Source organism: Canis aureus, chromosome 4 (genome assembly GCF_053574225.1).
Source record: "Canis aureus isolate CA01 chromosome 4, VMU_Caureus_v.1.0, whole genome shotgun sequence".
NCBI classification, from domain to species: Eukaryota; Metazoa; Chordata; class Mammalia; order Carnivora; family Canidae; genus Canis; species Canis aureus.
In genome coordinates, this window is record NC_135614.1 from 73,386,778 (window position 1) to 73,413,542 (window position 26,765).

Consider the following 26,765-nt stretch of genomic DNA (forward strand, 5'->3'; position numbering starts at 1 on the left):
TGAACTTTCATCTTCCAAATATTATTGCTGTCTTCTCTAGAATTTAACCCTTCATGGGTCCCAGTGTTTGTTTTTTACCCAGCTTTCTTTGGACACACCAGTTAGACTGTCTCTTTAATTGTTTCATTATTATAGTATAGTTTATACATATAGTATTTACATATATACAAGGTATAGAATTTACTTATGTATTTGCTTACAGTATATGTCTGCAGTACAGTATCAGTATTCTATCTGAAATGGTCAGTACTACTGCATGTGCACACAAACTAATGGATTAAATGAATGTTAATTTAGAAGTGATGTTTAAAATGCTTTATATTTAATACTCCATGATGGGTAGTTAGTTAGATGTTTAAGAATTGTTTAATGTTTGGGAATATGGGATGGCCTAGGACATCTTTTTTCCCTCATTTAAAAACTCTCTTGGTATCTGTGCAGCACATTTGTAAGAATGGATTGGATTTGGATAACAAAAGTTACCTGTATTTTGTATCCCTTGCTTTTCACTTTGATTTCTGTTTATGCCATACATTTCCCCATATCATTAAAAAGTACTTTATAAGCATATTCCTTCTTCCAGCTGTGCCATAAAATATTTAACAAATTCTTTATTTTTGAATGCATTGGTTGGTTTCCAGTATTTTTATCTTACAAATAATGCTTCTGTATCTTCTCACTTATGAGCCTTTTTTTTGGGTCATCACTGTGATTTAGCTAACTCCTTTATCTTTACCCATGTGATAGGTCATAAAAAGGCACCCGACTGTTTAGTTTTCATTTCTGTCTGAAGTTGAGCATGTAGAAAATGTTTTTTGATGCAAATGGTGTATATGCATTTCAGAAACATTCTTAAAAGAGAAAGCCTATGAGAGGGATCCCTGGGTGGCGCAGCGGTTTGGCGCCTGCCTTTGGCCCAGGGCGCGATCCTGGAGACCCGGGATCAAATCCCACGTCGGGCTCCCGGTGCATGGAGCCTGCTTCTCCCTCTGCCTGTGTCTCTGCCTCATTCTCTCTCTCTCTCTGTGACTATCACAAATAAATAAAAATTTAAAAAAAAAAAAAAAGAGAAAGCCTATGAGAAAGCCTTTGGAGGTATTTTACTGCTAGATAGTCTTCTAGAATTGGCTGCCTGTTAGCTAGAAGTCTGTTACCCAGGGTGAATAATAATAAAATCTGAAAGTATCATTAATTTTTAAAAATTAAATTCTTAGCTGTCAATCTACTACCTTTAATATACAATATCTAAAAATCTGCGTTCATATATTTATTTTTTTGTTTGTGAAATTTTCTGTTTTCTTTTTTTGCCTCAAATCTCCAAACTGACTACAAGATAAAAAAGCTGCTTCTCAAGAAGTTGTTACTGAATGTTGTAAAGATCAACAAATCATTTCTCCCATATCAGGTGTGATTTTTTTTCTTTTTTTCTGAGAATAGCATTATAATTAAAGATTATGTTTCTGTGATGCTAAAACAAGAGTTACTGTCATCTATAAAAAAAGCAATAAAACCAATCAATTGATTCAATAGAGATAGAATGATAATTTAAGTATTTTCACTTTCCTTTTTTCTAGTTTTTGAGTTATCATATAGTTTAAATTCAAAACTTGGTACCAAGTTTCCAGTATTCAATATAACAAGAAGTTATATTTTGCATATTAAATTTGAAAGTAATGTTCTATTAAAAATAAGATGCTAGGAAATAAAATGAGAGTCCTAGGACAAAAGGAACAGAGTTAGACCATTTGCTGACCTATTGTGACAGGCTTCTTCATTGTTCTTTTGAATAAGAAGCTGATGACTTTTGTAGAACTTAAGTGTTAAACATTTCAAGTGGTAAAATTTAGCTATGGACTCTATGAATATTCTGGAAACTACTGAATACTGAGTTGTGCTCTTTTATTTTATTATTATTTTTTTAAGAAGATATAGAGAGAGTGGGGGGCTGGCAAAGGGAGAGGGAGAATTCTAAGCAGGCTTCATGCTCAGCTCAGAGCCTGACGCAAAGATCGATCTCGTGACTCTGAGATTGTAACCTTTGGCAAAATTAAAAGTTGGATGCTTAACCAACTGAAGCACCCAGGGACTCCTGAATTGTGCCCTTTTAAAGAATTTGAATTATATCTCAATAAACCTTTACAAGCAAACAAATAATTTTTTAAAAAGTGTTGAAAGTAAAAAGACATAATTATGGGTTAATTTCCTAATCTGGTTTTCTTGAACTCTCCTAAACAAACATGATTTAACATATCTGAAATGGAAATAGGAAATTACAGCATTTTCTTTCTTTACTTCTTTCTTCTCCGTGCCCAGCATGGAACCTAGCACAGGGCTTGAGAGATCAAGACCTGAGCTGAAATCAAGAGTCAGATGCTTAACTGAGTGAGCCACCCAGGTGCCCCAGGAAATTATAGCATTTTCTTGATATGACTTAGACACTTTGTTATCCTTGTGAATCATTTATATGAAAAAAAGCAATAGTCAATCTCCCATCAATTATGAATTACTCTAGAGTAAATTGCCTTTAGAATTTATTTATGTTATGAAACTTCTACTTGATTTTTTTTAATTTTTATTTATTTATGATAGTCACACAGAGAGAGAGAGAGAGAGAGGCAGAAACACAGGCAGAGGGAGAAGCAGACTCCATGCACCAGGAGCCCGACGTGGGATTTGATCCCGGGTCTCCAGGATCGCGCCCTGGGCCAAAGGCAGGCGCCAGACCGCTGCGCCACCCAGGGATCCCTCTACTTGATTTTTAAAAGATTTTATTTTTAAGTAATCTTTTCCCCAACATGTGGCTCAAACTCCGAATCCTGAGATCAAGAGCCACCCACTCCACTGACTGAGCCAGCTAGGCACCCCCTACTTAGATTTTTAACAAAATATTATGTTGTTTGTTGCTAACTTGTTATAATGCTAATGACTTGGAGCTATTTACAGGTTTTTGTTTTCTAATTCTTGATTTTTCTTTTCTTAATCTTCAGAACATGAACCTTTGACTGTTCCTCAAGTGTTGGCTCCAGATGTATATCTAAATCTCAAACTTCCCAGTGAAATATCAGAGAAACCTATGTCACCTTCACCATCGGATCTGGTACTAAATTTAGTATTGTGTTTTACTCAGAGATTTAATAATATCTTGCTAAAATTTATTATGGTCATCTGGATTATTCAAGTGTATAGAATGAAGTGAGACTAAAAATGTCATCTATGTACCTTTGTTCGAAAGATTTAAAAATTAAGATTTAAATATTGTGCCCCAAAGTGTTTAAACTAAGACCATAACACATACTTCCTACAATTTTCCCTAAGTTAGATCCATATAAGGTCTTCTTGCCTTTAGAATTAAATCTTTTTTTTTTTAAATCTTTACAGAGGAGGAGGGTGCAGATTGGCTCCATAGATTAAAAAGAATATATCCTTCTTTGATTTTGTGTTTTGGTTCAGGTTGGACACACTTACATAAATGTGATTGACATTAAAGCTGATGATCTACAGGAATTGCCTATCAGAGAAGAGCCTACAAGTGATACTATTATCAAACAGCCAAGTGATCATCTGGAGGCCCCAACTTCTGCAGAATTACATTATATGGCAGCTTCAGTTACAAATGCTGTTCCCCTGCACAGTTTTAAGGGTGAAGGTAATATTTTTTTCCTACTTTTTAAGTAGATTAAAAACATTTTAAGCATTCTTGAATATAGCATGGTTATCCCTTCTCAAGTTTCTTAGCTCTTCTCCAAACCCACTATACTTTTGGATGTTTATATTCACATTTAAAAATGTTCTTTTTGTGGGAGGGGCGGAGGGGCAGAGGGTGAAGGGGAGAGAATCTCAAGCAGACTTCCACACCCAGTGCAGAGCCCGACGCGGAGGTTGATCTCACAATCCTGAGATCATGACCTGAGCCTAAATCAAGAGTTGCTTAGTCAAGTGAGCCACACAGGTGCCCCTAGAAATGTTCTATTAATCTTCTAAATACCTTATTTAGAAGGTTAGACTCAATCTTTGTTATGTTTTTCGTATTCTTGATAGAGTCTGCTAATTCCACTGTGGATGTATTATTTAAACCTGCAAAAGTGTCTCCATCCTGTGTGGATGAAAGAAGCTGGAGACCTGGTGTCACAGAAGTGAAGGAACCTGGTGTCACCTCACCTATATCATCAGAAATACAGCAGGACAAAGGTGAATGCCCTAAATATATAACATTACTCTCTCCCTTCCCTAAATTACTGATATATAGAAACAGGCTCTAAAACTTGGTAATTGTAGGGCAGTTCCAGCGACTTAGCAGTTTAGCGCCACCTTCAGCCCAGGGCGTGATCCTGGAGACCCAGGATCGAGTCCCATGTTGGGCTCCCTTCATGGAGCCTGCTTCTCCCTCTGCCTGTGTCTGTGCCTGCCTCTCTCTCTCTGTCTCTCTGTCTCTGTCTCTCTCTCGCTCTCTGTGTCTCTCATGAATAAATAAGTAAAAAACAACAACAACAAAAAAAAACTTGGTAATTGCAAAAGAAATCAGGAAAAGGCTTTTCCCTTGCTAGGGAGAGTGGGGTCAGATAGGTAAATGAGGTAGGGGCATGGTTCCAAAGCTGGGGCCCATGGGTATTTTACAAGGAGACTACAGGTCTTTTTGTGCATATGTCTTTTCTTAAGTAAGGAGGCTAAAAGTAAATATCCTATGGGATGTCATGAGTGCTTTGGTTTGAAAAAGGAATTCTCATCTTTCAAAAGGTGGGGGATTCTAGAATAGCACATAGAAAATGCACAGGTATGTAGCCAACAGTACAGTATTATTAGTAAAATACTCAGTTTTATGGTTATAAATCAGGTTGTATCATCACAAAATATTTGCAAGATTTAGAAGAATATTTATCCAATACCTAAAGTTATTACATCTTGGGAATGATTAGATTAATCTTAATCAGACTTCATGCAACAGAAAACCAATCTGCCTTCCCGTCCCACAGCTGTTGGGAGGAGTGCATCATCCAGCCTGTGGGTTGCCAGATGCCTGGGGGCAGAGTCCTGCCCTGGCTGCTCATTGTGTATCAGCAGTGGGAACTCAGGAGAGAAGAGGAGTGTGTGTGTGGTGCAGGGTGGCAGGGAAAGCTCACCGGCGCTGTGTTGGGCATGTCTGTCACAGCTGTGTATACAGATCTGTGTATACCAGATTTTGAAGGCATGGTCCTCTCTCTCTCCTGTCATGGGGCTGTTTGGTACAAGGGTACCTTTTGGATTCAAGTAGAACAGACCTGGTTTTTAGTCCCAGCTCTGTTACCTCATGGTTTGGATACGTTTTACAAGTAAATTAACTTTCTCTGATCCTTACTCTGTCTGTCTCTGTGGGACACAACTTCATGTGGGTTGCATCTAGCCAAATGCCTGGGGCTACCTGGGGCATCTCAGTGCTTGGTTTGGGCTCAGGTGTGATGTCAGGGTCATGGGATCGAGCCCCCATGCACCAGAGTCAGCTTAAGACATTCTCTCTCTCTCCTTCTGCTCCCCGCCCTGTATTCTATTTCTCTCTGTCTCCCTCTCTAAAATAAATAAATAAATCTTTAGAAAATGCCTGTGGGCTATTTAATTGCCCTTCATTTTCACACCAGTCAACTTTTCAAATTATGACAAACTGGAACAACTGCTTACATTTGTTTAGTGATTCACATTTTTCAGAGTATTTTGTTGCATAATTCAATCTTCATGGACCTTTGTGAGTTAGGTAGGACAGGCATCATAATCTTCATGTGACTGACTATTCAATCAACACTAGGTCTGGGGCCAGATACTGGGGGTAAAGAAGAGCCTAGTACCAGGCTCACTGCCTGGGGGCTCTCGTAGAGGAGGAAGGGAAGGCAGAGAAGCACAGGATGACGATAAGGCATGGAAAGGTCTGGCAAGGTAGTGTGGATGAGATTTTTGGGAAGTACAGCATCTACTCCATCTCTAGGGAGGACGGGGACTTGAAGGTTTCAATGGAACCTTGAAGGCGAGTAGGACTTAGTGAGAGGAAGGGCGCACAGACAGAGGGGCTAGATTGTGCAATGTCTCGCAGGCTTGATGGGGAGCCTGCAGAGGTTGAGAGAACTGAAGTTTTCTTGGAGGCAGGGGAGTGGTTTTATTGGTTTAAGACATCCCCAGATGAGCTAGGGAGGGAGGCAGAGAGGCTGAATGGCATTGTCTATATACTGAAGTGTTTGGACTTTTAAGATGAAGGCATTAGAGAAACACTGAAGAATTTGAGGTGGGAAAGGAACAATTTCAGATTTGTGTTTTGAAAGATCTATGTGGGCGATGGACAAATACGGGTACGAGAAATTAGAGCTAGAGATACTATTCGGAGTCCATTTCTTATGAAAGCCTCGGCTAAGCAATGGTAGTGGCAATGGAGATTTTGGTGGGTAATCATCAATATTTGGTGTTACTTTGGATCTGAAGGAAAGAGAAGAACCTTGAATGACTCTCAGCCTCTGGCTTAGGAACCTGGGTGAATGACAGCGCTATTCACTGAACCAGGGAATCAGGAAGGGGGAGCAAGGTGGAGGGGCAGGGCAATGAGTTTCAGTTGATTCGCTTTTAGGGCAAACTAAATGAGCTATCCAGGACACCGGTGGATTTAAGGGCTGGAGCTCTCAAAGATGCCATGTGAATTTGAGAGTCACCTGTGCATCAGTGACATCACCCAGGGAGGGTGGGTAGAGTGAGAAGTGAACCGAGACTGGCACCCTGCAAGTACTGACAGGTCAGAGGGGTGGGTGGCACAGAAGAATGAGAAGACAACTAAGAAGGAAGAGCAATAGAGAGAGGAAGAGATCCAGAACCCAGAAAAGAATGCATTTAAAAAAGTGTTTCAAATTTGGCACAAGAATCAAGAGTAGAGAGAGTCATTGGCTTTAATATTGGTCTTGGGAAATTTAATGTTAGCCTGAGATTCCATGTGGAGTTGGTAATGGCCTGCAGTGGGCCTAGCTTTTACTGTGTTTCACTGTTGGTTTTCTTTTTTCGTTTTAAGATTTTATTTATTTGTTCATGAGAGACACAGAGAAAGAGAGAGACAGAGACACAGGCAGAGGGAGAAGCAGGCTCTAGGCAGGAGCTTGATGTGGGACTCGATCCCGGGACTCCAGGATTACACCCTGGGCCAATGGTGGCTCTAAACTGCTGAGCCACCCAGGCGTCCCTCACTATTGGTTTTCAAGTAGAGTTTTAAAAAGTCAAAAATAGGGGTGCCCGGGTTTCTTATTCAGTTAAGTGACTGACTCTTGATTTGGCTCAAGTCATCATCTCAGGGTCATGATCTGAGGGTCCTGAGATCAAGCTCTGTGCCATGTTATGCTCTCAGCAGGGAGTCTGTTCAAGATTGTCTCTCTCTGCCCCTCTCTCCACGTGCTCTTTCTCAAAATAAATGAATCTTTAAAATAAATAAAAAATATTAAATAAAGTTGCTTTTTGATGAACTGTGTTTTTGTAGCAGAGGGTAAAAGTAACAAACTGCCTTGTATATGGAGTTTTGTGGTAATAGTGATACTGTTATGTATTCTTTGTTTTAAATTTTATTTAAATTCAGTAATTAACATATAGTATATTGGTACTATAATAGGTAGAGGTCAGTGATTCATCCGTCTTATGTAACACCCAGTGCTCATTACATCACGTGCCCTCCTTTTTTTTTTTTACGTGCCCTCCTTTTAATGCCCATCACCCAGTTACCCCATCCTCACTAGCGACCCTTAGTTTGTTTCCTATGATTAAGAGTCTCTTATGGTTTATCTCCCTCTCTGATTTCATCTTGTTTTATTTTTTCCTCTCTTCTCCTATGATCTTGTTTTGTTTCTTCAATTCCACATGTGAGTGAGATCATATGATAATTGTCTGTTATAAATTCTTATCTCACAATAGACAGCTCTCAGAAGTCAGGAAGCTGGTGTTTTTTCTGAGTGTATTAAAACAGATTTGGAAGGGAATGTTATGTTGACTTAAAATGAGGTCTTCAAAAAAATTAGTTCATGAGCATCTACTTCTCCCTTAGCTGTAATCAATTCTGATAGATTACCTTTATTAATATTTAGATATGGTGAAGCCAGATTTTCGATTCAAAGAACAGAGCTCAAAATCAGCTGCTGCAGAAGATGATCTGCTGTGGGAGCTACTGCAGGATGTCTCTCCAGCTCGCCCTGTGCGGAGCTCTGCAGCTCGCCGGCTAGAGCATCTCACCTCTAAGCTTCAGGAAATTGATGAACAGCTGTTGGCAATACAGACCATTGCTGAAAACATAGAACAGGATTGCCCCAGATACAGAATGCTAGATCGACATTATGATAAGGTAGCCTGTCTTTATTTTAGATGTTTGTTTGTTACTGAGTTATTAGACTGGTAATATGATGTAATTTTAGACACTTGATTTTTCAAAATAATAGGAAATTTGTTTCTTTTAAAGCTAGGATTTGTCAACCTCAGCATTATTGACATTGGGGCCAGATAATTCTTTGCTATGGAAGACTGTCCTGTGCACTGTAGGCTGTTTGGTAGCATCCGTGATCTCTACCCACTAGCTTTGCTGCAATAATAAAAAAATGACTTCACACATTGCCAGATGTTCTCTGGGGGGCAAAATTGCCCCCAGATGAGAACTACTACCTTAAACTTTTAAGAAGTGGACTGATATTTCCTACCAGGAGAAGATATGTATGAATTACAAAAGAATATGGTTTTAAATGAACCCCGCTCAAATTACATTTTTTTCAGCAAAATTTTTTTGACTTTATAAATACCATTGTCTTTATATTTGGAATTCTCAGTTTCTTTTAAGTATTTTATATAATGGGAATAATAGTCCTTAGATGTTTTCTGTATCCTTAAAAAAAGACTCATAAGAAAGAGATTATTTATATGTATTGGTATATCATGGTAGTTACACAAATAGAAAGGAAGTCTCAAATATGAATTAATTAAAAAAAAATATGAATTAATTATTTTACACAAATTTGGGTTTTTTTAAAGAAAAATTTATATAAAATAAAGATTAAGGAACAAATAAAAATATTTTGAATATGTTAAAGCCTTGTATTATTAGAAAATGCAAATTGGTCTGCAGAATTCCATTGTTGACTTACCTATCAAGTATTCCAGGTTTCTAGCAGGTTGACATTTTAAAAGATGTATTTATTAAGTTTATAATATTTCTTTAATCAACATTTAACACATATAAAAAGTTAAGATTAAACATATATGAAATTACAAGGAAAAATAAGAGGTAGGGCTACTACTAAGTAATGATATTATGATGTTTATTTGTTTTCCTTTTTGTTTTTTTAACCCAAACTTAGATCTATCACTTCAGAATGAGTGTTAAGTATTAAAATGATCCTTGGAATTCATTATTCCAGGGAATCACCTTATGTTCTAGTATATTGAGCATATCTAGAGCCAAATATGTTAACAAATATATCTTATATTTGTAACATTTGTTACAAATATGTAACAAATAGATACTCTAGTAACAAATATGTTACTTACACTTGAATCTGATCTTGATCCTGGCTTGCTCCAGAATCCAAGTCTTTGTCCTTCAGTCAACATTCATTGAGCTTCTGTTACGTGCTGGGCCCTGTGCTAAGTTCGGTCAGGAAAGTCTTAAATATGAGGTGTTGTGAGATTAGTGGGAAATTTGATATATGCTCCTGGAGCTTAGGAGCTAGATTTGGGTTGATGTACAGATTTGAGAGTCTTTAGGAGGAAGTTCAACTCATAATAGGGCCTCACCCAGAAAGAGTACCCTGAATAAGGAGAAAAAGAGGGTAAAGGACAGAATTCTGGGGTGCATGGACTTTTAAAGATGATTCAACAAAGCTTGAGAGGGATCCCTGGGTGGCTCTGCAGTTTAGTGCCTGCCTTCGACCCAGGTTGTGATCCTGAAGACCCAGGATCGAGTCCCATGTCAGGCTCCCTGCATGAAGCCTGCTTCTCCTTCTGCCTGTGTCTCTGCCTCTCTCTCTCTCTCTCTCTCTCTCTGTCTCTCATGAATAAATAAAATAAAATCTTAAAAAAAAAAAAAAAAAGCTTGAGAAGGAGCATTCTGAGGTAAAGAGACTCAGGAGAAAGCAAACCAAAGGAAGTTTCAAGAAGGAATTTACACAAATCTGGATCCATCAGATAAGAGGACAGCTGTGCATGTCATGTCTTTTTCAAAATATACATGCCAGCCCAGCGGAATCTGGGGTGGTAGGGTGGGGATGGAGGAAGGGGCAGTCCCTTGGCAAGGGGAAGTGTGTAGATCACATACATGTATTTTGAAAAATTTCCTTAAAATTCTGTTACTGCCCCCCTCTCACCCCAAGCCTTTTAATACTGGAGGATAGGGACTGTGTCTTTTGCTTGGCACATGCCAGGCATTTGATACACGTTTATTTAATGACCATCTTTGCTCTCTCAGTTTTAGATGCTGACAATGATAAAATTACATTTATATAGTAAAGACTTATGCCCAGAACAGTTATTAATAATTGTAGCACAAGCGTGAGAGCTAATTTCAAAGGAAGAGTTCTCATAGGAAGGTTGATCAAACTCCCCAGGTACTTAGTTTGCTAAGGTGACTACTTTGAAGGAAGTAGCACTAATTTAAATGAAAGATTTTGGGATATTGTTTTAAAATGTTCTTATCCTATTATAATGCATACATAAATACAAAGCTTTTGACTTGTTTATTTTAATTAAGAAAACAGACTGTAAGCCTGGAAGAGACAGAGGGGTACTTGTAGACAAGCAATGACTGGGATCTTTGCAGGCCTGTGTTCAAATCCGCATCCTGCCACTACGAAAGTCACTGAGTTTCTCTGGGCCCTGTTTTATCATTTTTAAAATGAAAGTTTTTGTCTGAATGGTAGCTGATGTTTCTCCCCAATCTAAAATTATATGATTCTGTTTTCTTTATGATGCTTCTTAAAAGGTTAAATCTGGGACGCCTGGGTGGCTTAGTGGTTGAGTGTCTGTCTTTGGCTCAGGGAGTGATCCTGGGGTCCTGGGATCAAGTCCCACATCGGGCTCCCTGCATGGAGCCTGCTTCTCCTCTGTCTGTATCTCTGCCTCTTTCTCTCTGTCTCTCATGAATAAATAAATATAATCTTAAAAAAAAAAAAGGTTAAATCATCTAGACTACAAATAAGTAAAAATTTCCTTCTCTTCCTCCATCCCCACATTCAGCCCTTTTGCACTTAATCCTATTTCTTTCACTTGTTACCTTAATATTTAAAATGTACATATTGTGAAATTATTTAACAATATTGGGAAATTATCAAATTATAAAATCTTTTTAGTTATTTTGTTGTGTGTGTTTTTCTACAGGTTGAACCTGTAGATCACGTTGAATTGTCTTCTGGTCCTGAATCTGAAAACACATTGGCTCCAAAAGCCATTGGCATTTCGGAAGGTGTGTTTCTGTGTGTTTGGGGGTAGGGGGTTGGTGCTGGGGACCAAAGCCTTGCTTTGAAAGAATAAGCATCACCCTTTGGGAGCTGTAGAACTAGGAATAGTTTTCTTTTTCTTTTTTTCTTTTTTTTTTATTGGAGTTCAATTTGCCAACATATAGCAAAACACCCAGTGCTCATCCTGCCAAGTGCCTCAGTGCCTATCACCCAGTCACCCCCACCCCCACGCCCACCTCCCCTTCCACTGCTCCTTGTTCATTTCCCGAGTTAGGTGTCTCTCATGTTTTGTCACCCTCACTGATATTTTCACTCATTTTCTCTCCTTTCTCTTTATTCCCTTTCACTAATTTTTATATTCCCCAAATGAATGAGACCATATAGTGTTCTATTCGATTGACTTCTCCGATTGACTTATTTCACTCAGCATAATACCCTCCAGGTCCCTCCACTTCGAAGCAAATGATGGGTATTTGTCGTTTCTAATGGCTGAGTAATATTCCATTGTATACATAGACCACATCTCCTTTATCCATTCATCTTTCGATGGACACCGAGGCTCCTTCCACAGTTTGGCTGTTGTGGACATTGCTGCTAGAAACATCGGGGTGCAGGTGTCCCGGTGTTTCACTGCATCTGTATCTTTGGGGTAGGAATAGTTTTCATTTGTGAGCTGAAGCCTTCAATCCCCTCATTGTTAGATTAGGATTATTTTTGTGAGCATGTGATTGGCTTCCATGCAGGCCACTCCCCCTCCTCCCTGTAGAAGCCAACCTACGGCTCCTGGCGTGGAGTGCACCAGCCGTACACTTGCTGAGGGGTGTGCAGAGCTTGGGGCCCAAGGTTTGCTGTTTGTCCCTGGTCAGCTGTAGAACTGGAATTTTGAGGTTCTGCTTAAATGGCCAAACAGTGGTGAAATAGTTATGGGTTTGCATTTTTTAAAAAGATTTTATTTATTCATGAGAGTCACAGAGAGAGAGAGAGGCAGAGACACAGGCAGAGGGAGAGCAGGCTCCATCATGCGGGGAGCCAGGATCACACCCTGGGCTGAAGGCTGTGCTCAACCGCCGAGCCGCCCCGCGCCCGCCCCCCCCCCCCCCCCCCCCCCCCCCCCCGCATCCTGATGTGTTTGCATTTCTTACTGAAAGAATGAAGTGAGGGTAGTTACTTAAAAAAAAAAATCTGCTGTATCTATAGTTGTTGTTTTTTCCCACATTGTCTTTCATTCAGTCTTGTTAGCAATTTAACTCGGGTTTTCTTTTAAAAACAGGCTTTAGTTTGGTTTTGTTTGATTTTCGTTCTCAGAAATTTCTACTCTTAGCTTTACCATTTCTTCTGTGTTTGAGGGCTTAACTGGTTGGCCTTTTCCTTGAAATTCTTCCTTTTTTCCAATACATGTGTTGGAAGCTGAGCGTGTTCCTGCGAGGGCCCAGACGAGCGCTGACGTGCACCATGTTTGGTTTGGTTTTGATCTAAATAGGTTGTGATTTGTATTACGATGTCATCTTTAGCTCATAAAAGGGATTTTTAGCTTCCCAGTATTATGGGGTTTTGGCTATGTTTTTAATTTATTTCCATTTCCATCGCATTAAATCATAATCATCTAATATAATTAATAATGATTATATATATAATATAATCATAATTCATCTAATCAGATGATTGTACAATAATAGCAATTCTTAGATATTTGTTAAATTTTCTTTTGTGGTGTGGTATGTATAATCAGTTTTTGTAAGTGTTTAATTGAAAAGAATATGCATTTTCTATTGGCTTATGGAGGATGTGTGTGTATATGTTATGTATATATATGTGGTATATATGTGTGTATATATGTAGTCAAGCTTTTAAATTGTTCAGATTTTCTATATTCTTTCTGATTTTTTTAGTCTGCTTGATCTATTCATTGCTCAGAAGGGTGCATTAAAAGTTCCCTACAGTGGTTGTGGAATTTTTCCTTGTGATTCTCTTAAATGTTGCATTATATAGTTGAAGCTATGTTATAAAATGATTATGTTCATTATTCTTACTTTTTTTTGTTGAATATTGCCCCTTTTCTCATTAAGTAATGACCCTCATTATCCCCAATGTTTTTAGAACCAGTCAATTTTGTCTAATACTAATTTTTCCCTTAACTGTTTTCTTTTCCGTGGCATATCTTTTTTGATATATTTAATTTTTAAAAAAATTATGATGGAAAATTTCAATAGAAGACAGTATAGTATAATTAACCTTCATGTACCCATTAACCAACTTTAACAATTATCAGTTCATGGTCAATCTTCTTTTATATTTAAACCCACTTACTCCTGTCACCTTTTCCTGGATGATTTTGAAGCAAATCCCAGATAGCATACTATCTACCTATAAATATGTCTAAAAGATAAGGTTTCTTTTTTAAAAACATAGGCAAAATAGTATTATTGCTCCTTTTAAAAAAAACTTAATATTGTCATGTATCTGATCAGTGTTTCAGTGTCGCCAGCTATCTCATTTTCAAAAATAGCTTATTTTTCTATTCTAGTTGGGAATCTGAGCACATGGCAATCATTTGATGGCTTATAAGTCTCTTTTAGGATTGCCTGGGTGGCTTAGTGGTTGAGCATCTGCCTTTGGCTCGGGTTGTGATTCCAGAGTCCTGGGATAGAGTCCCACCCTCTGCCTGTGTCTCTGCCTCTCTCTGTGTATCTCTCATGAATAAATAAGTAGAATCTTTAAAAAAAAAGAGTTTCTTTTAACTTCTTGTACCTCCTGTCTCTTTTTTCCCTTGCAATTTATTTGTTGAAGAAACATGGATGTTTGTCCTGAAGTGTCTTTCAGAGTCTGGATTTTGCTAATTGAGTCTCTATGGGGTTATTTAAGATGTTTCTCTCCCCCGCTATATTTTCTGTAAGTTAGATATTCTTTTATTTTCAGGCTGAGTGGTTATGTTGTAGTGTGTCCAGGATAGATAGAACCAGATTTCATTTTTTAAAATAGGTAATTTGTATGTCTTAATCATCAAATATAATTATATTACATATATTGTCGTTTTTGTACTTCCTATTTACTATGGGTTTTTTTCTTTATTTTTGACTTTTCCTTTCCTTCTGTTGGATTGAATTTTCTGTATTCTTTCTCTTCCTTTCTATTGGTTCAGAAATTACACATTCTACTTTTAACTTTTTAGTGATTATACTTGAATTTTCAACATTCATAGTTGAATTAAAATTTAAGGCAAATATATTTATCTCCCAGGTAATATAAGGATTTTAGAGCTTTTAACACTGATATACTCCCTCCCATCTTCCCTGATAATTGTTTTCTAGTATTTTAGATCTACTTTGTTTTCAACTCTCCCATTTAGTCTCCTGTGTCTTTTCGGTTAACACTTACTAGAACCAATCAGCATGTTTTCTGCCTTCAGTTGCTTCTTTTTTAAAAAATCTGTAACAAATGTAAATGTGTGAACAATAAATATACAAAACCAAGACATAAGTTTCATGAAATAATACTGTTATTGCCTGAGATGCACTCTGGCAACATTTTTTAATTCTCTGGTATTGTTGCTCACAATTGCTTTTTGCATCTGCTTTCTTGAGGATTGCCTCCTTGTTTTATTAGTTCTTCCATCAAGAGCCTATGAGTGGTAAAGTCTCCTAGTCTTTGAAAGTATCTTTAATTTTATTACATTTTGTTAGTGATGGCTTACAGATAAGGACAGAATTCTAAATTGATGCTCATTTTTCCCTCAGCATTTTAAAGGATACTGTTCCGTTATCTACTGACATCTTTAATTGCTCAACTTATACTAGTGTCTGTCTAGTTATTCTTTCATCTCTGATTGCTTTTAAAATTTTCTCTTTGTTTTTGGTTTATTTTATATTTTTGATACAAGTGTGTCTCAGTGTATATATATTTTTTAAATTTATTTTTTAAGAGATTTTTTTTTTTAATTTAGAGAGAGAGAGAAAGTGTGTGGGGGTGGAGGGGCAGAAGAAGAGGGAGACAGAGAATCCTGAGGTGGGGCTCAATCTTACAACCCTGAGATCACGACCTGACCCAGAATCAAGTGTCAGAGGCTCAACAGACTGAACTACCCAGGGGCCCCCAGTATGTATATTTTTAAAATTTATTCTAAATGAGAGTAGGGGGGCATCTGGGTGGCTCAGTGGTTGAGCATATACCTTTGGCTCAGTTCATGATCCTGGGGTCCTGGGATCGAGTTCCGATTCAGGCGCCCTGCAGGAAGCCTGCTTCTCCCTCTGCCTCTCTCTATGTGTCTTTCATGAATAAATAAATAAATAAAATATTTTAAATAAATAAATGAGAGTAGGAATGATTATTACTGTTGGTTATTTTTCATTCATTTCTTTTGGAGTATTGCTTCCTCTCCATTCTTTCTATTGTTTTTTAAAACACCTATTAGAGCTATGTTGGACCTTCTCACTTTATTCCCTGTCTCTTAACTAATTATTGCCACCTTTTTATCTCTCAGTGATGTACTTAGGGTGATGTTCTCAGATCTGTCTTTATGTTTTCTAATTTTCTCTTTTGTTGTATCTTTGCTATTGGATTTAAAATTTTTTAAACTATATTCTTAATGTCTAGAAGTTTTGTTTCTTTTTCAAATCTATCTGTGTGCTGGATGTACTGTCCTATTTTATTATGGTTTCTTTGCCTTCTTTTATCTATTTAATGATTTTATTTATTTATTTTTATTTATTTATTTTTTATTTTTTTTATTTAATGATTTTAGCAATATTTTATGCCCTTTCAGATTGTTTTACTTCATGTATTTATATTCTCCATTGTCAGATATGCACACTGCTCTCTTTTGTGGTGGTTTCTTTGTGCAATTAAATATTTTTTTAATCCTGAACTTATCTTTAGGAGAGTTGTGTTGATTTTTATATGTTTATCATTGAAGTGGTTTTGTATTTGCTTCTTGGGATCTACTGAAGTAGAAAAATTTGGGGGACAAATTTTTATATACATTTCTTGGCTTGTAGTTGCTGTACTACATAGTATAAATTCAGATCCCATACCTGTTTGTGGCACAGCAGAGGTTTTTATTTCTCACAGTTGACTTATTTTTCTCCCATCCACTCTTTAGATAGAAAATTTCTTTGCTCTTCTCCAAGGTTTCTTTTATCCTCATTTTCTGGATAGAGCTGTCCTTCAATGCTCTAGGTCATATGAAGGTAGCTCAGTTCTTTCCCTGCAGATGGCAGAAACCACATTTCCTTTCTGTATGAACTGTCCCAGCATCATTGCCCATATGTTGCCCAGCTTTGATTACTTTTTATTTTCTGGCACCAGGCAATTTCTTTATTTACAGGGCTTGGTTGCATATTAATCTGTTTTTTAAAATGTAGCATTTCTTCTCTGTTTTTATTTTTAAAATTCAGAAACAGTTTTTATTTATTATTTTTTTAGATTTTACTTATTTATTCATGAGAGACACAGAGAGAGAGAGAGAGAGGCAGAGACACAAGCAGAGGGAGAAGCAGGCTCCATGCAGGGAGCCTGACATGGGACTCGATGCCAGGTCTCCAGGAACACACCCTGGGCTGAAGGCTGCGCTAAACCGCTGAACCACCTGGGCTGCCCTCTTCTCTGTTTTTATAACAGGATATGAACCTGTCTACTTCAGCTCACGTGCCATGTTTCCTGAATCTGATAATAAATTTAATAGTTTTTTTTTTTTTTTTTTACTATGAGGGAGGTTAAATTTTTAAATATCATATTAAATTATTTCATTATACAGTAGAAAGTTATCAAAATAATATATCATAAACTTCTGATATATCTGTTGCCATGTCAGAGTGTTAACTAAGTATCTTTTTTTCCCCATGTGCTTTTTTTCCTCTACTGTTTTACCTTGGATCAGTACATTTCCAGACTCATATGAATAAGGAGGCTCCAAGTGACAGAGAGACTTCAGAAGCTGAATTTTCAGTAACAGAAACTCATTCTAGTCAGAAAACCTGTGTGTTTCCTTCTGCTGATTCGGCTGTCAGCCTTTTCAGTGACCAGAATACAACTTCTCCTGGTATTGTTCTTCACTTTTTTCATTTATACTCTTGTTTTCCAGTACTCTTACTGAAGATTATTTATTGGGAACACAGTTGTGAAGGATTTGTGAAGCCATTTTGCAATATTTATAAATTTCAGGGGAAGTTAAAAATTGTGCCATTTACTTGAAGAACCAAATTGTCTTGTCATCTTCCTAAGATATTGCAAGCATGTATCTTTATCTCTAATAAGATATATGACTAGGTATCTCTAAGTTATTTTAATAACTTATTAATGTTAAATATATAGCAACTGGAATTACTATACTGTCTGATTTTTACAAAAATTGAGAAATTCAAACTGGCTGATACTGAGAACCTGGAGTTTTAATTAGGAAAACAAAATAACAGCTGTAGTTTATTGAGAGTCTGTTTGTGTCCCAGATAATGCTGTTTTATGTGTGTTAGGTCTAACCTGCAAGGTGGGTGCCATGATCATTCCCATTGTACAGTGAAGAATATTGAGACTTAGAAAAGTTTGGTGCTGCTTTTCATTCATTATATTTGGAGCTGGCAATTAAAAATGCTCTTCTGTAGTCCTAATGAATACATTTTGCCATATGAATGATAGGTCCTTATAAATACAACACTTGGGCTACTGCCAATGGCTTTGAAGTGGTTTTTTCTCCCTCAGCTATTGATGGTCATAAATGGTGGATTTACTGAGTGTTTACAGTATGTTTTATTATTAAAGTAGTATAAGCAGGAAAAAATGCTATTTTTAAATGGCATAGCTGTTTTAAATGGCATAGCTTTAAATGGCATATGTCATAAATGGCACATTAAATTGTGCCATTTAATTGTTTGGAATTAAAACAGCTGGCTTTAAGTGTTGTAATTTTCTTTCCTCTAAGTTCTTCCTGGATTCCATTTGTATGGGGCTGATCATTTCCACGTCACAGAGTTGTGAGGATTGAGTGTTATATATAGGAACCTGTTTGATTCCTGTGGATTCTCTGCCATCCGTAGCTTTTGTATTGACTCTTCTGGGGAAGAGTTAACAAATGAGGTCAAAGAGGTTGTAGATGGTTCTGATGGATCTGAGAAGTGTACTCTCCATTTTATGTCAGGGAATCATTGGAGCATTCTGAACAGAGAAGGGGAATGAGGAAGTCTTGAGGAAGACCAGAATGGAGGCATCGATCATTTAGTGAGTTGTTAAATTCGTCTGACCTGATCAGGGCCTGGGCAGTGTTGTGGGAAAGCAGGAGACATGCTGAAGGCAACTGATGTCACTCACTGACTAAGTGGATGAAAGAGGAGGAGGAGGAGAAACTGAATGGTTATTTTGTGTTATCACACTGTGGGAGCAACGATATCCTAGCTCTGAGGTTGGCCTCTAGAGTACCTCACGACCAAATGTAACGTGTAAGGTGATGTTGGGGTATGTAAAATGGCCATATTTGGCACCCAATTTTTGACAGCAAGTGGAGCTTGATGAGAGGTTTAAGCTTGAAAAACAGATATAAGAGCCTTTTACCTAATTATATAGCCAAGGTTTAGTGCATCTATTCTCAGCAAGAAATACAGAAGAAGTGAAAAATCCCTTTGGCTACTCTCTGGAGCCTGTGAAATGACATCCTTGAGAGAGTACAGAGCCTCCCTATGAGGGAGATGGACAAGTGGAGTTTGGTGAGAGATTTTTAAGAAAAAGTGAATGAATGGCTATTAGAATGTCATGAATAAAGATTGAATTTGTTAAGGACTTTGGGGACTTTCAGGTAATATCAAGAGTAGAAGAAGGCTGTTTGGGGACAAAGACAGGCTCAAGAGGCTGTACTGATAGACTACTTAACAATTCTGACAGTAAAAAGAAGTAGAAAAATAAGAGAAATGAAGTCAAAGATCATATCAAGATGGGGATAAAGACCACTCTAAAATGTTTAAAGGAAGAAGAAAAGAAAGGAGTAGGAAAAGTAAGATTGAAAGTATTCGTTCAGGGATGTAATAGTTTCCTTTTTTAAAAAAGATTTTGTTTATCTATTAGAGAGAGAGAGAGAGATTAATTAAGAACAGGGAGTGGGGAGGTAAAGGAGCGGCAGGCTTCCTGCTTGCAGGGAGCCCAGCATGGGACTCCATTCCAGGATCCCAGGATCATGATCTGAGCACAAGGCAGACACTTAAGGAACTGAACCACCCAGGCGCCCCCTGTAGTAGCTTCTTAAATTAGGATGCAAGATAAGAAAGGATGTCTCCTGCCTTGGAGACAGTTACACATGCACGTCTCCAAATTCTCTAATAAGAGATTACTTCAGAGTCAGACGAGAATTACTCCACTGGCTTCCCTGGGTCCCCACCTCATGAATGTAGATCAAGGACCAACTGTCAATAAATGGCATAACACATCTAAAGATGGATAATTATTTTTCTCTAGTATTCAATGTCTACTGTAAATTAAAAAGGAAATCAAATTATTATTTTTTAGAGTACAGAATTTAGACACCCTAATGGATGTTTTCTTTTCTAAAGATGGCATCTTAGAAAGATGGATAGTCATTCTCTTCCTTCTGGTGCTCAAAAAAGATACCCTCTTTTGAATTGCCTTCTATTTCTTAGCTGATTCTTGTGAGTGTTCTTAACAGTGGCAAATAATTTATTCACTGAGGATGGATTTAATTTTCGGTAATAGCCACAAGATTTCCAGAGGCATCTCTGATAAGTGGAGTAGATAATAAGGCTGAGTGTCATTATTTGGAATTAAAAAGAAGGAATTGTGATTTTGAAGGAATAAAGCCGATCTATTGTGTTTGGTAAATTGTAATGGCAGCCCCAAAGGAAGAGTTCCAAAAATGGATTGAAAATGAAGTAAGAAAAAAAAATAAAGTAAGGATCCAGTCTTCCTGTGTAACTACTGTTAAAGGTAGTTATTTGGATACACCACTTTTCTGTCCTTTGATAAAAAGAATCAGAAAAGAAATTTCATTTCTTAGCAATCAGACCTTTTTATATCTGATTACTCTATACCTACATCATTACCATTTTTTTTCATTTAGTAATTGAGGGTTTTCTTAATAATTCAATTTAAAGGGTCCCTGGCTAGCTCAGTTGGTGAAGCATGTGACTCTTGATCTCATGGTTGTGGCTTTGAGCCCCATATTGAGTAAGGAGATTACTGAAAATTTTTAAAAAAATCTTTAAAAAATAGTTAAACTTAATTAATTGCTATTAAAGCCTCACAAATGCCCCAACTCTGAGTACAAAAATAATGTAAAGTCTTTATTTGAGGATTAATAAATTAAACCAAACAACATGTGCTTAGGAAAGTAAAATAAATACTAAAAACATATAGATGTGTAAGTTTTGGGGCAGGGTGGATTTATTTAAGAGAATCTCAACAATAAAATGTTTTTGAGAAGAGATATCAGAATACTTTCCCCCATAGTAACTCAATTCTCTTTGAGTATTAAACATATAAAAAATGAGTAGATTAGGTGTTTTGCTCTAAAGACATGTAGTTAATATTGGACAAGGTTTAAAAATTATTCTTTAGGTCCTTTTCTTCCAAGTAATGTCTTCTTGGAATTAAATTAGATATTTTCCCAAATGTATTACTTTAGGATCATTAGAGCATTTTTGTTTTTTGGGTTTTTTGTTTTGCTTTGTTTTAGTAAATTAACTTCAGTATTTTAAACTGTGTACTAAGCAAAGGAGGACTGTACTTCCTAAAGCATACTTCCTCTTCAAGTGTACTTCCTATCCTACTTTGGATAAAAAGTAATAATCTGAAGATGCAGAGTATTCACTACCAAATAGCATATTTAAAAGGAGAGTAAATAGGCTACATACATAAATATATCTTTAAACCTATTTGGAGGTTTAAAAAATAGTGCAATTTCTGGTTATATAATTTCTAAATCAGGTTAATAGATGAAAGTAGAAAAAAATTATCCTAAATTTTTATTAATAATGTTTCTTTTCTTTTAAGGTGTGAATAACAGTGATGATTTATTTGAGAGGTAAATATATTAAGAATTAATTCACAGTTTTACTTAAGGTTGGGTGTAAACTGTGTGTTTTGGAAATTTTATTGTTCATGTGTATGTGAGCTACTACACTATATATTTTTTTTTGTAGACTCAAAGGAATTAATTCTCATTGGGAATGGAGTGTTTTAAGAAGCTAAGGATTGCTTTACTATGTCCTTTGCTCTTTTAGCATAAGTAATTAGAATTCAGTAGACTGGATTTGCTATATCTTTTACTGTGTGTGTATTCAGCAGGCAGGACAGGTGGAGGTTATCTCCTGAGCCTTATGTTTGCTTTTTTAAGAGCACGTAAGAAGTCATGAATAACTGATGATTAGACTTTTGTGCTGAGGATTACTGGAAAGTTTAAGGAACAACATTAGATCTGTGTTTATCATCTTTGTGTTCATTTATGCTCATAGAGGATATAGCTTTATATGTTCATTTTTTAAAGTTTACATGTTCATTTCTGCTTAATGTAATCACATTGTATATATACTGACTTATATTTCTCAAATTGCATTTGAAAATGAAGCGTTTCAGTAGATCCATTCCAGATGACTGGATTAACTGATATTGCAGACATTATTGAGGACCTTATAACAAAAGATGGAGTTTCCAGTGAGGAGCTTGGTTTAACAGAACAACAAGCTAGGAATATCTCCAGGTAATCCGTGAATAATTCATGTTAACCCACTTAAAATGTTTATGGTTCAGGAATATTCAAAATTGGCCATTTTTTAACGTGATTTTTATGAAAGAAATACAAAACTTAGTTTTTTTTTCTTCATAAATACTTTCTGTGATGTTTATTCAGGTTGTGTCTCTCCTCCCCTTCCCCAACAGTAGACAGACTGATGTATTTAATACAGCAGCACATCTGTATCCTGGGAGTTATCCCAAAGTCTCATCATTTTATTTTTATTGTCATTTTTATATATTTTTTAATTTATCGTGAGATTTTTAAAAATTTCAGTATAGTTAACATACATTGTTATATTAGGTTCAGGTGTACAATATAGTTATTCACCAGTTTTGTACATTAATCAGTGTTCATCAAGACAAGTGTACTCCTAATCCCCATCACCTATTTAGCTCATCCTCCCACCCACCTCCCCTCTGGTAACCATCTGTTCTCTATAGTAAAGAGTCTGTTTTTGGTTTTCTCTTATTTTTTTTCTTTGTTTTACTTCTTTTATCCCACATATGAGTGAAATCATGTGGTATTTGTCTTTCCCTGACTTATTTCTCTTAGCATTATACTCGCCAGCTCCATCCATGCTGTTGCAAATGGCAAGATTTCATTCATTTTTATGGCTGAGTAATATTCTATGGTACATACAGACCACTTTTTTATCCATTCATCTATCAGTAAGCACCTGAGGTACTTTCCTAATTGGCTATTGTAAATAATGCTTCAATATACGTTGGGGTGCATACATCCCTTTGAATGAATATTTTTATATTCTTTGGGTAAATACCTAGTAGTGGAATTACTGGGTCATAGGATAGTTTTATTTTTAATTTTTTGAGGAACTTCCCTACTGTTTTCCAGACAAACTGGCTGCCCCAGTTTGCATTCCCACCAACAGCACACAAGGATTCCTTTCTCTTCGTATCCTCACCAAAACTTGTTTCTTGTGTTTTTTATTTTAGCCATTCTGACACATATGAGATGACATCTCATTGTGGTTTTGATTTGCATTTTCCTGATGATGAATGATGTTGAGCATCTTTTCATGTGTCTGTTGGCCATTTGGAGAAATGTCTGTGTGTTCTGCCCTTTTTTTTTTTTTTTTTTTTTTTTTTAATGATAGTCACACAGAGAGAGAGAGAGAGGCAGAGACATAGGCAGAGGGAGAAGCAGACTCCATGCACCGGGAGCCCGACGTGGGATTCGATCCCGGGTCTCCAGGATCGCGCCCTGGGCTAAAGGCAGGCGCTAAACCTCTGCGCCACCCAGGGATCCCCTCTGCCCATTTTTAAATTGGATTTTCTGGCTTTTTTGGTGTTAAGTTGTGTAAGTTCTTTTGTGTGTGTGTGGGGGGGGGGGGGTGTAAGTTCTTAATATATTTTGGATACTAACCCTTAACCAGATATGTCATTGCAAATATGTTCTCCCATTCAGTAGGTTCTCTTTTAGTTTTGTTGGTGGTTTCCTTTGCTGTGCAGAAGCTTTGATTTTTATGTAGTCTCAATACTTTATTTTTTGCTTTTGTTAACCTTGTCTCAGAAGACCTGTAGAAAAATGTTGCTACAACCAATGTCAGAGAAGTTACTGCTGGTGCTCTCTTCTAGAATTTGTATGGTTTCAGGTCTCACATTTGGGTCCCTAATCCATTTTGAATTTATTTTTCTGTGTGGTGTAAGAAAGTGGTCCAGTTTCATTCTTTTGCATATTGCTGTCTAGTTTTCCCAGTACCATTTGTTGATGTGACCATCTTTTCTCATTGTATATTCTTTTCTCCTTTGCCAATGATTAATTGACCATATAATAGTGTGTTTATTTCTGGGCTCTCTGTTCTGTTCCGTTGAGCTATGTGGCTGGTTTTTTGTGTTTTTTTTTCTTTTTTTTTTTTTTTTTTAATGTGGCTGTTTTTGCAGCAATACCATACTCTTTTGATTACTATAGCATTGTAGTATATCTTGAAATCTGGGATTGTGGTAACTGCCACCTTTGTACTTTTTCAAGATTGCTTTAGCTACTTGGGGTCTTTTGTGGTTCCATACACATTGTGGGGTTATTTGTGAAAAATTCTGTTGGCATTTTGATAGGGATTGCATTAAGTCTGTAGATTGCTTTGGGTAGTAGGGACATTTTAACAGTATTTGATCTCCCAATCCATGAACATGGAATATCTTTCCGTTCGTTTGTGTCATCTTTAATTTCTTTCATCAGTGTTTTATAGTTTTCAGAGTACAGATCTTTCACTTCCTTGGTTAAGCTTATTCCTAGGTATTTTATTATTTTGGTGCAATTGTAAATGGGATTGTTTTCTTAGTTTCTTTTTCTGCTACTTCATTATTAGTATATAGAAACATAATGAATTTCTGAGTATTGATTTTGTGTTCTGCACCCGACTGAATTCAATTATCAGTTCTAGTAGTAATTTGATGGAGTCTTAAGAGTTTCCTATATACCATCATGTCATCTACAGGTAGTGAAAGTTTTTTTTCGTCCTCAGCAATTTGGATGCCTTTTTCTTTTCTTTTCTTTTCTTTTCTTTTCTTTTCTTTTCTTTTCTTTTCTTTTCTTTTCTTTTCTTTTCTTTTCTTTTCTTTTCTGATTATGTGGCTAGGACATCTGGCAGTATGTTGAATGTAAGTGATGAGAGTGGACATCCTTGTCTTGTCCTGATCTTAGGGGAAAAGCTCTCAAGTTTTTACCATTGAGTATGACATAAGCTGTGGGTTTTTCATATATGGTCTTTATTACGTTGAGGTATATTCCCTCTAAACCTACTTCATTGAAGGTTTTTATCATAAATGGATGTTGAATTTTGTCAAATGCTTTTTCTCCATGTATTGGAATGATCATATAGTTCTTTTAATCCTTTCTCTTGTTGGTGTGATGTATTACATTTGATTGATTTGCAAACACTGAACCACTCTTTCATTCTTGGAATAGATCCCACTTAATTGTGGTGAATTATTTTTTTAAGATATTGTTGAACTTAGTTTGCTAATATTTTGTTGAGGATTTTTGTATCTGTGTTCATCAGAGATGTTGGCCTGTAGTTCTCTCTTTTTTTAAAGATTTATTTATTTATTATTTGAGAGATTGAGAAGAAAGCACATGGAGAGGAGGGGCAGAGGCAGAGAGAGAATCTCAAATAGATTCCCTGCTGATTACAGAGCCCAGCACAGGATTCAGTCTCACAGCCCCAAGATCATGACCTGAGCTGAAATCAAGAGTCAGATGCTTAACCAGCTGAGCCACCCAGGTGCCCCAGTAGTTCTCCTTTTTTCGTAGTGTCTTTATCTGGTTTTGGTATCAAGGTAATGGTGGCCTCATAGAATTAATTTGGAAGCTTTCTTTTCTTTTCTATTTTTTTTGGAATAGTTCGAGAAGAATTGATAATTAACTCTTCTCTACATACTTGGTAGAATTCATCTGTGAAGCCATCTGGTCCTGGACTTTTGTTTTTTGGATGTTTTTTGATTATGGATTCAATTTCATTGCTGATAACCAGTCTGTTCAAATTTTCTCTTTCTTCCTGTTTCAGTTTTGAGAGGTTAGATGTTTCTAGGAATTCTTCCATTTCATATAGGTTGTTCAAATGTAGGCATATAATTTTCCATAATAGTCTCTTACTGTGGTGTTGTTATTTCTTCTCTTTCATTTCTGATTTTGTTTGAGTTTTCTCTCTCTCTCTCTCTCTCTCTCTCTCTTGTTTTTTGGATGAGTCTGGCTAAAGGTTTATCATTTTTAAAAATCTTTTCAAAGGTTGAGCTTCTGGTTTCATTGATCTGTTCTCTTGGCTTTTTAGTTTCTGTTTCATTTATTTCTGCTCTAATCTTTGTTACTTCCTTCCTTCTACAGGTTTTGGGTTTTGTTTGTTCTTTTTCTAGCTACTTTAGGTATAAGGTTAGGTTATTTGAAATTTATCTTGCTTTTTGAGGCAGGCTTGTATTGCTATAAACTTCCATCTTAGAACAGCTTTTACTGCATCCCAAAGATTTTGGACCATTGTCTTTTCAGTTTCATATGTCTCCATGTATTTTTAATTTCTTCTTTGATTTTTTTGTTGACCCATTCATTGTTCCAAAGTGTGTTTTTAACCTCCATGTATTTATACTCTTTCCAGATTATTTTTATGGTTGATTTCTAGTTTCATAGTGTTGTGGTCAGAAAAGTTGCATGGTATGACTTTGATCTTTTTGAATTTGCTAAGACTTGTTTTGTGGCCCAATATGTTATCTATTCTGGAGAATTTTCCATGTGCACTTGAAAAGAATGTGCATTTTGCTGTTTTAGGATGGAATGTTCTGAATATATCTTGTTAGATCCATCTGGTCCAGTGTCATTCAGAGCCACTGCTTCCTTGTTGATTTTCTGTTTGGATGATCTATCCACTGATGTAAATGGGATGTCAAAGTCCCCTACTATTATTGATTATTACTGATAATTTCCTTTATGTTTGCTATTAACTGCTTTATGTATTTGGGTGCTCCCCTGCTCCATGCTCCCATGTTGGATGCATAAATATTTACAATTGTTATATCTTCTTGTTGAATTCTTCCCTTTATGATTATGTGGTGTCCTTCTTTGTCTCTTGCTACAGTCTTTTAAAGTCTGTTTTGCCTGGTATAAGTATTGCTACC

The 26,765-nt window shown here is 36.6% G+C and overlaps 1 protein-coding gene and 1 long non-coding RNA gene across 22 annotated transcripts in view; one reads left to right on the plus strand and one right to left on the minus strand.

Annotated features, from left to right (window-relative positions):
- Positions 1–26,765, plus strand: part of CPLANE1 (ciliogenesis and planar polarity effector complex subunit 1) — a 137,599-nt gene that overhangs the window by 93,560 nt on the left and 17,274 nt on the right. For 15 of the 21 annotated variants that reach the window (XM_077896176.1, XM_077896180.1, XM_077896182.1 and 12 more), the window contains 9 exons: positions 1,334–1,405; positions 2,988–3,097; positions 3,451–3,646; positions 4,039–4,188; positions 8,070–8,323; positions 11,341–11,425; positions 17,293–17,454; positions 21,402–21,432; positions 21,976–22,107. In XM_077896176.1, coding sequence (XP_077752302.1) covers positions 1,334–1,405; positions 2,988–3,097; positions 3,451–3,646; positions 4,039–4,188; positions 8,070–8,323; positions 11,341–11,425; positions 17,293–17,454; positions 21,402–21,432; positions 21,976–22,107 — 1,192 coding nt within the window. Of the gene's footprint in view, positions 1–1,333; positions 1,406–2,987; positions 3,098–3,450; positions 3,647–4,038; positions 4,189–8,069; positions 8,324–11,340; positions 11,426–17,292; positions 17,455–18,546; positions 18,627–21,401; positions 21,433–21,975; positions 22,108–26,765 lie in introns of those variants that run through there. The other 6 variants (XM_077896179.1, XM_077896187.1, XM_077896196.1 and 3 more) reach the window with 4 other exon arrangements.
- LOC144312979 (uncharacterized) overlaps positions 1–26,765 on the minus strand; it is a 61,083-nt gene that overhangs the window by 6,913 nt on the left and 27,405 nt on the right. The gene's annotated exons all lie outside the window — the stretch shown is intronic.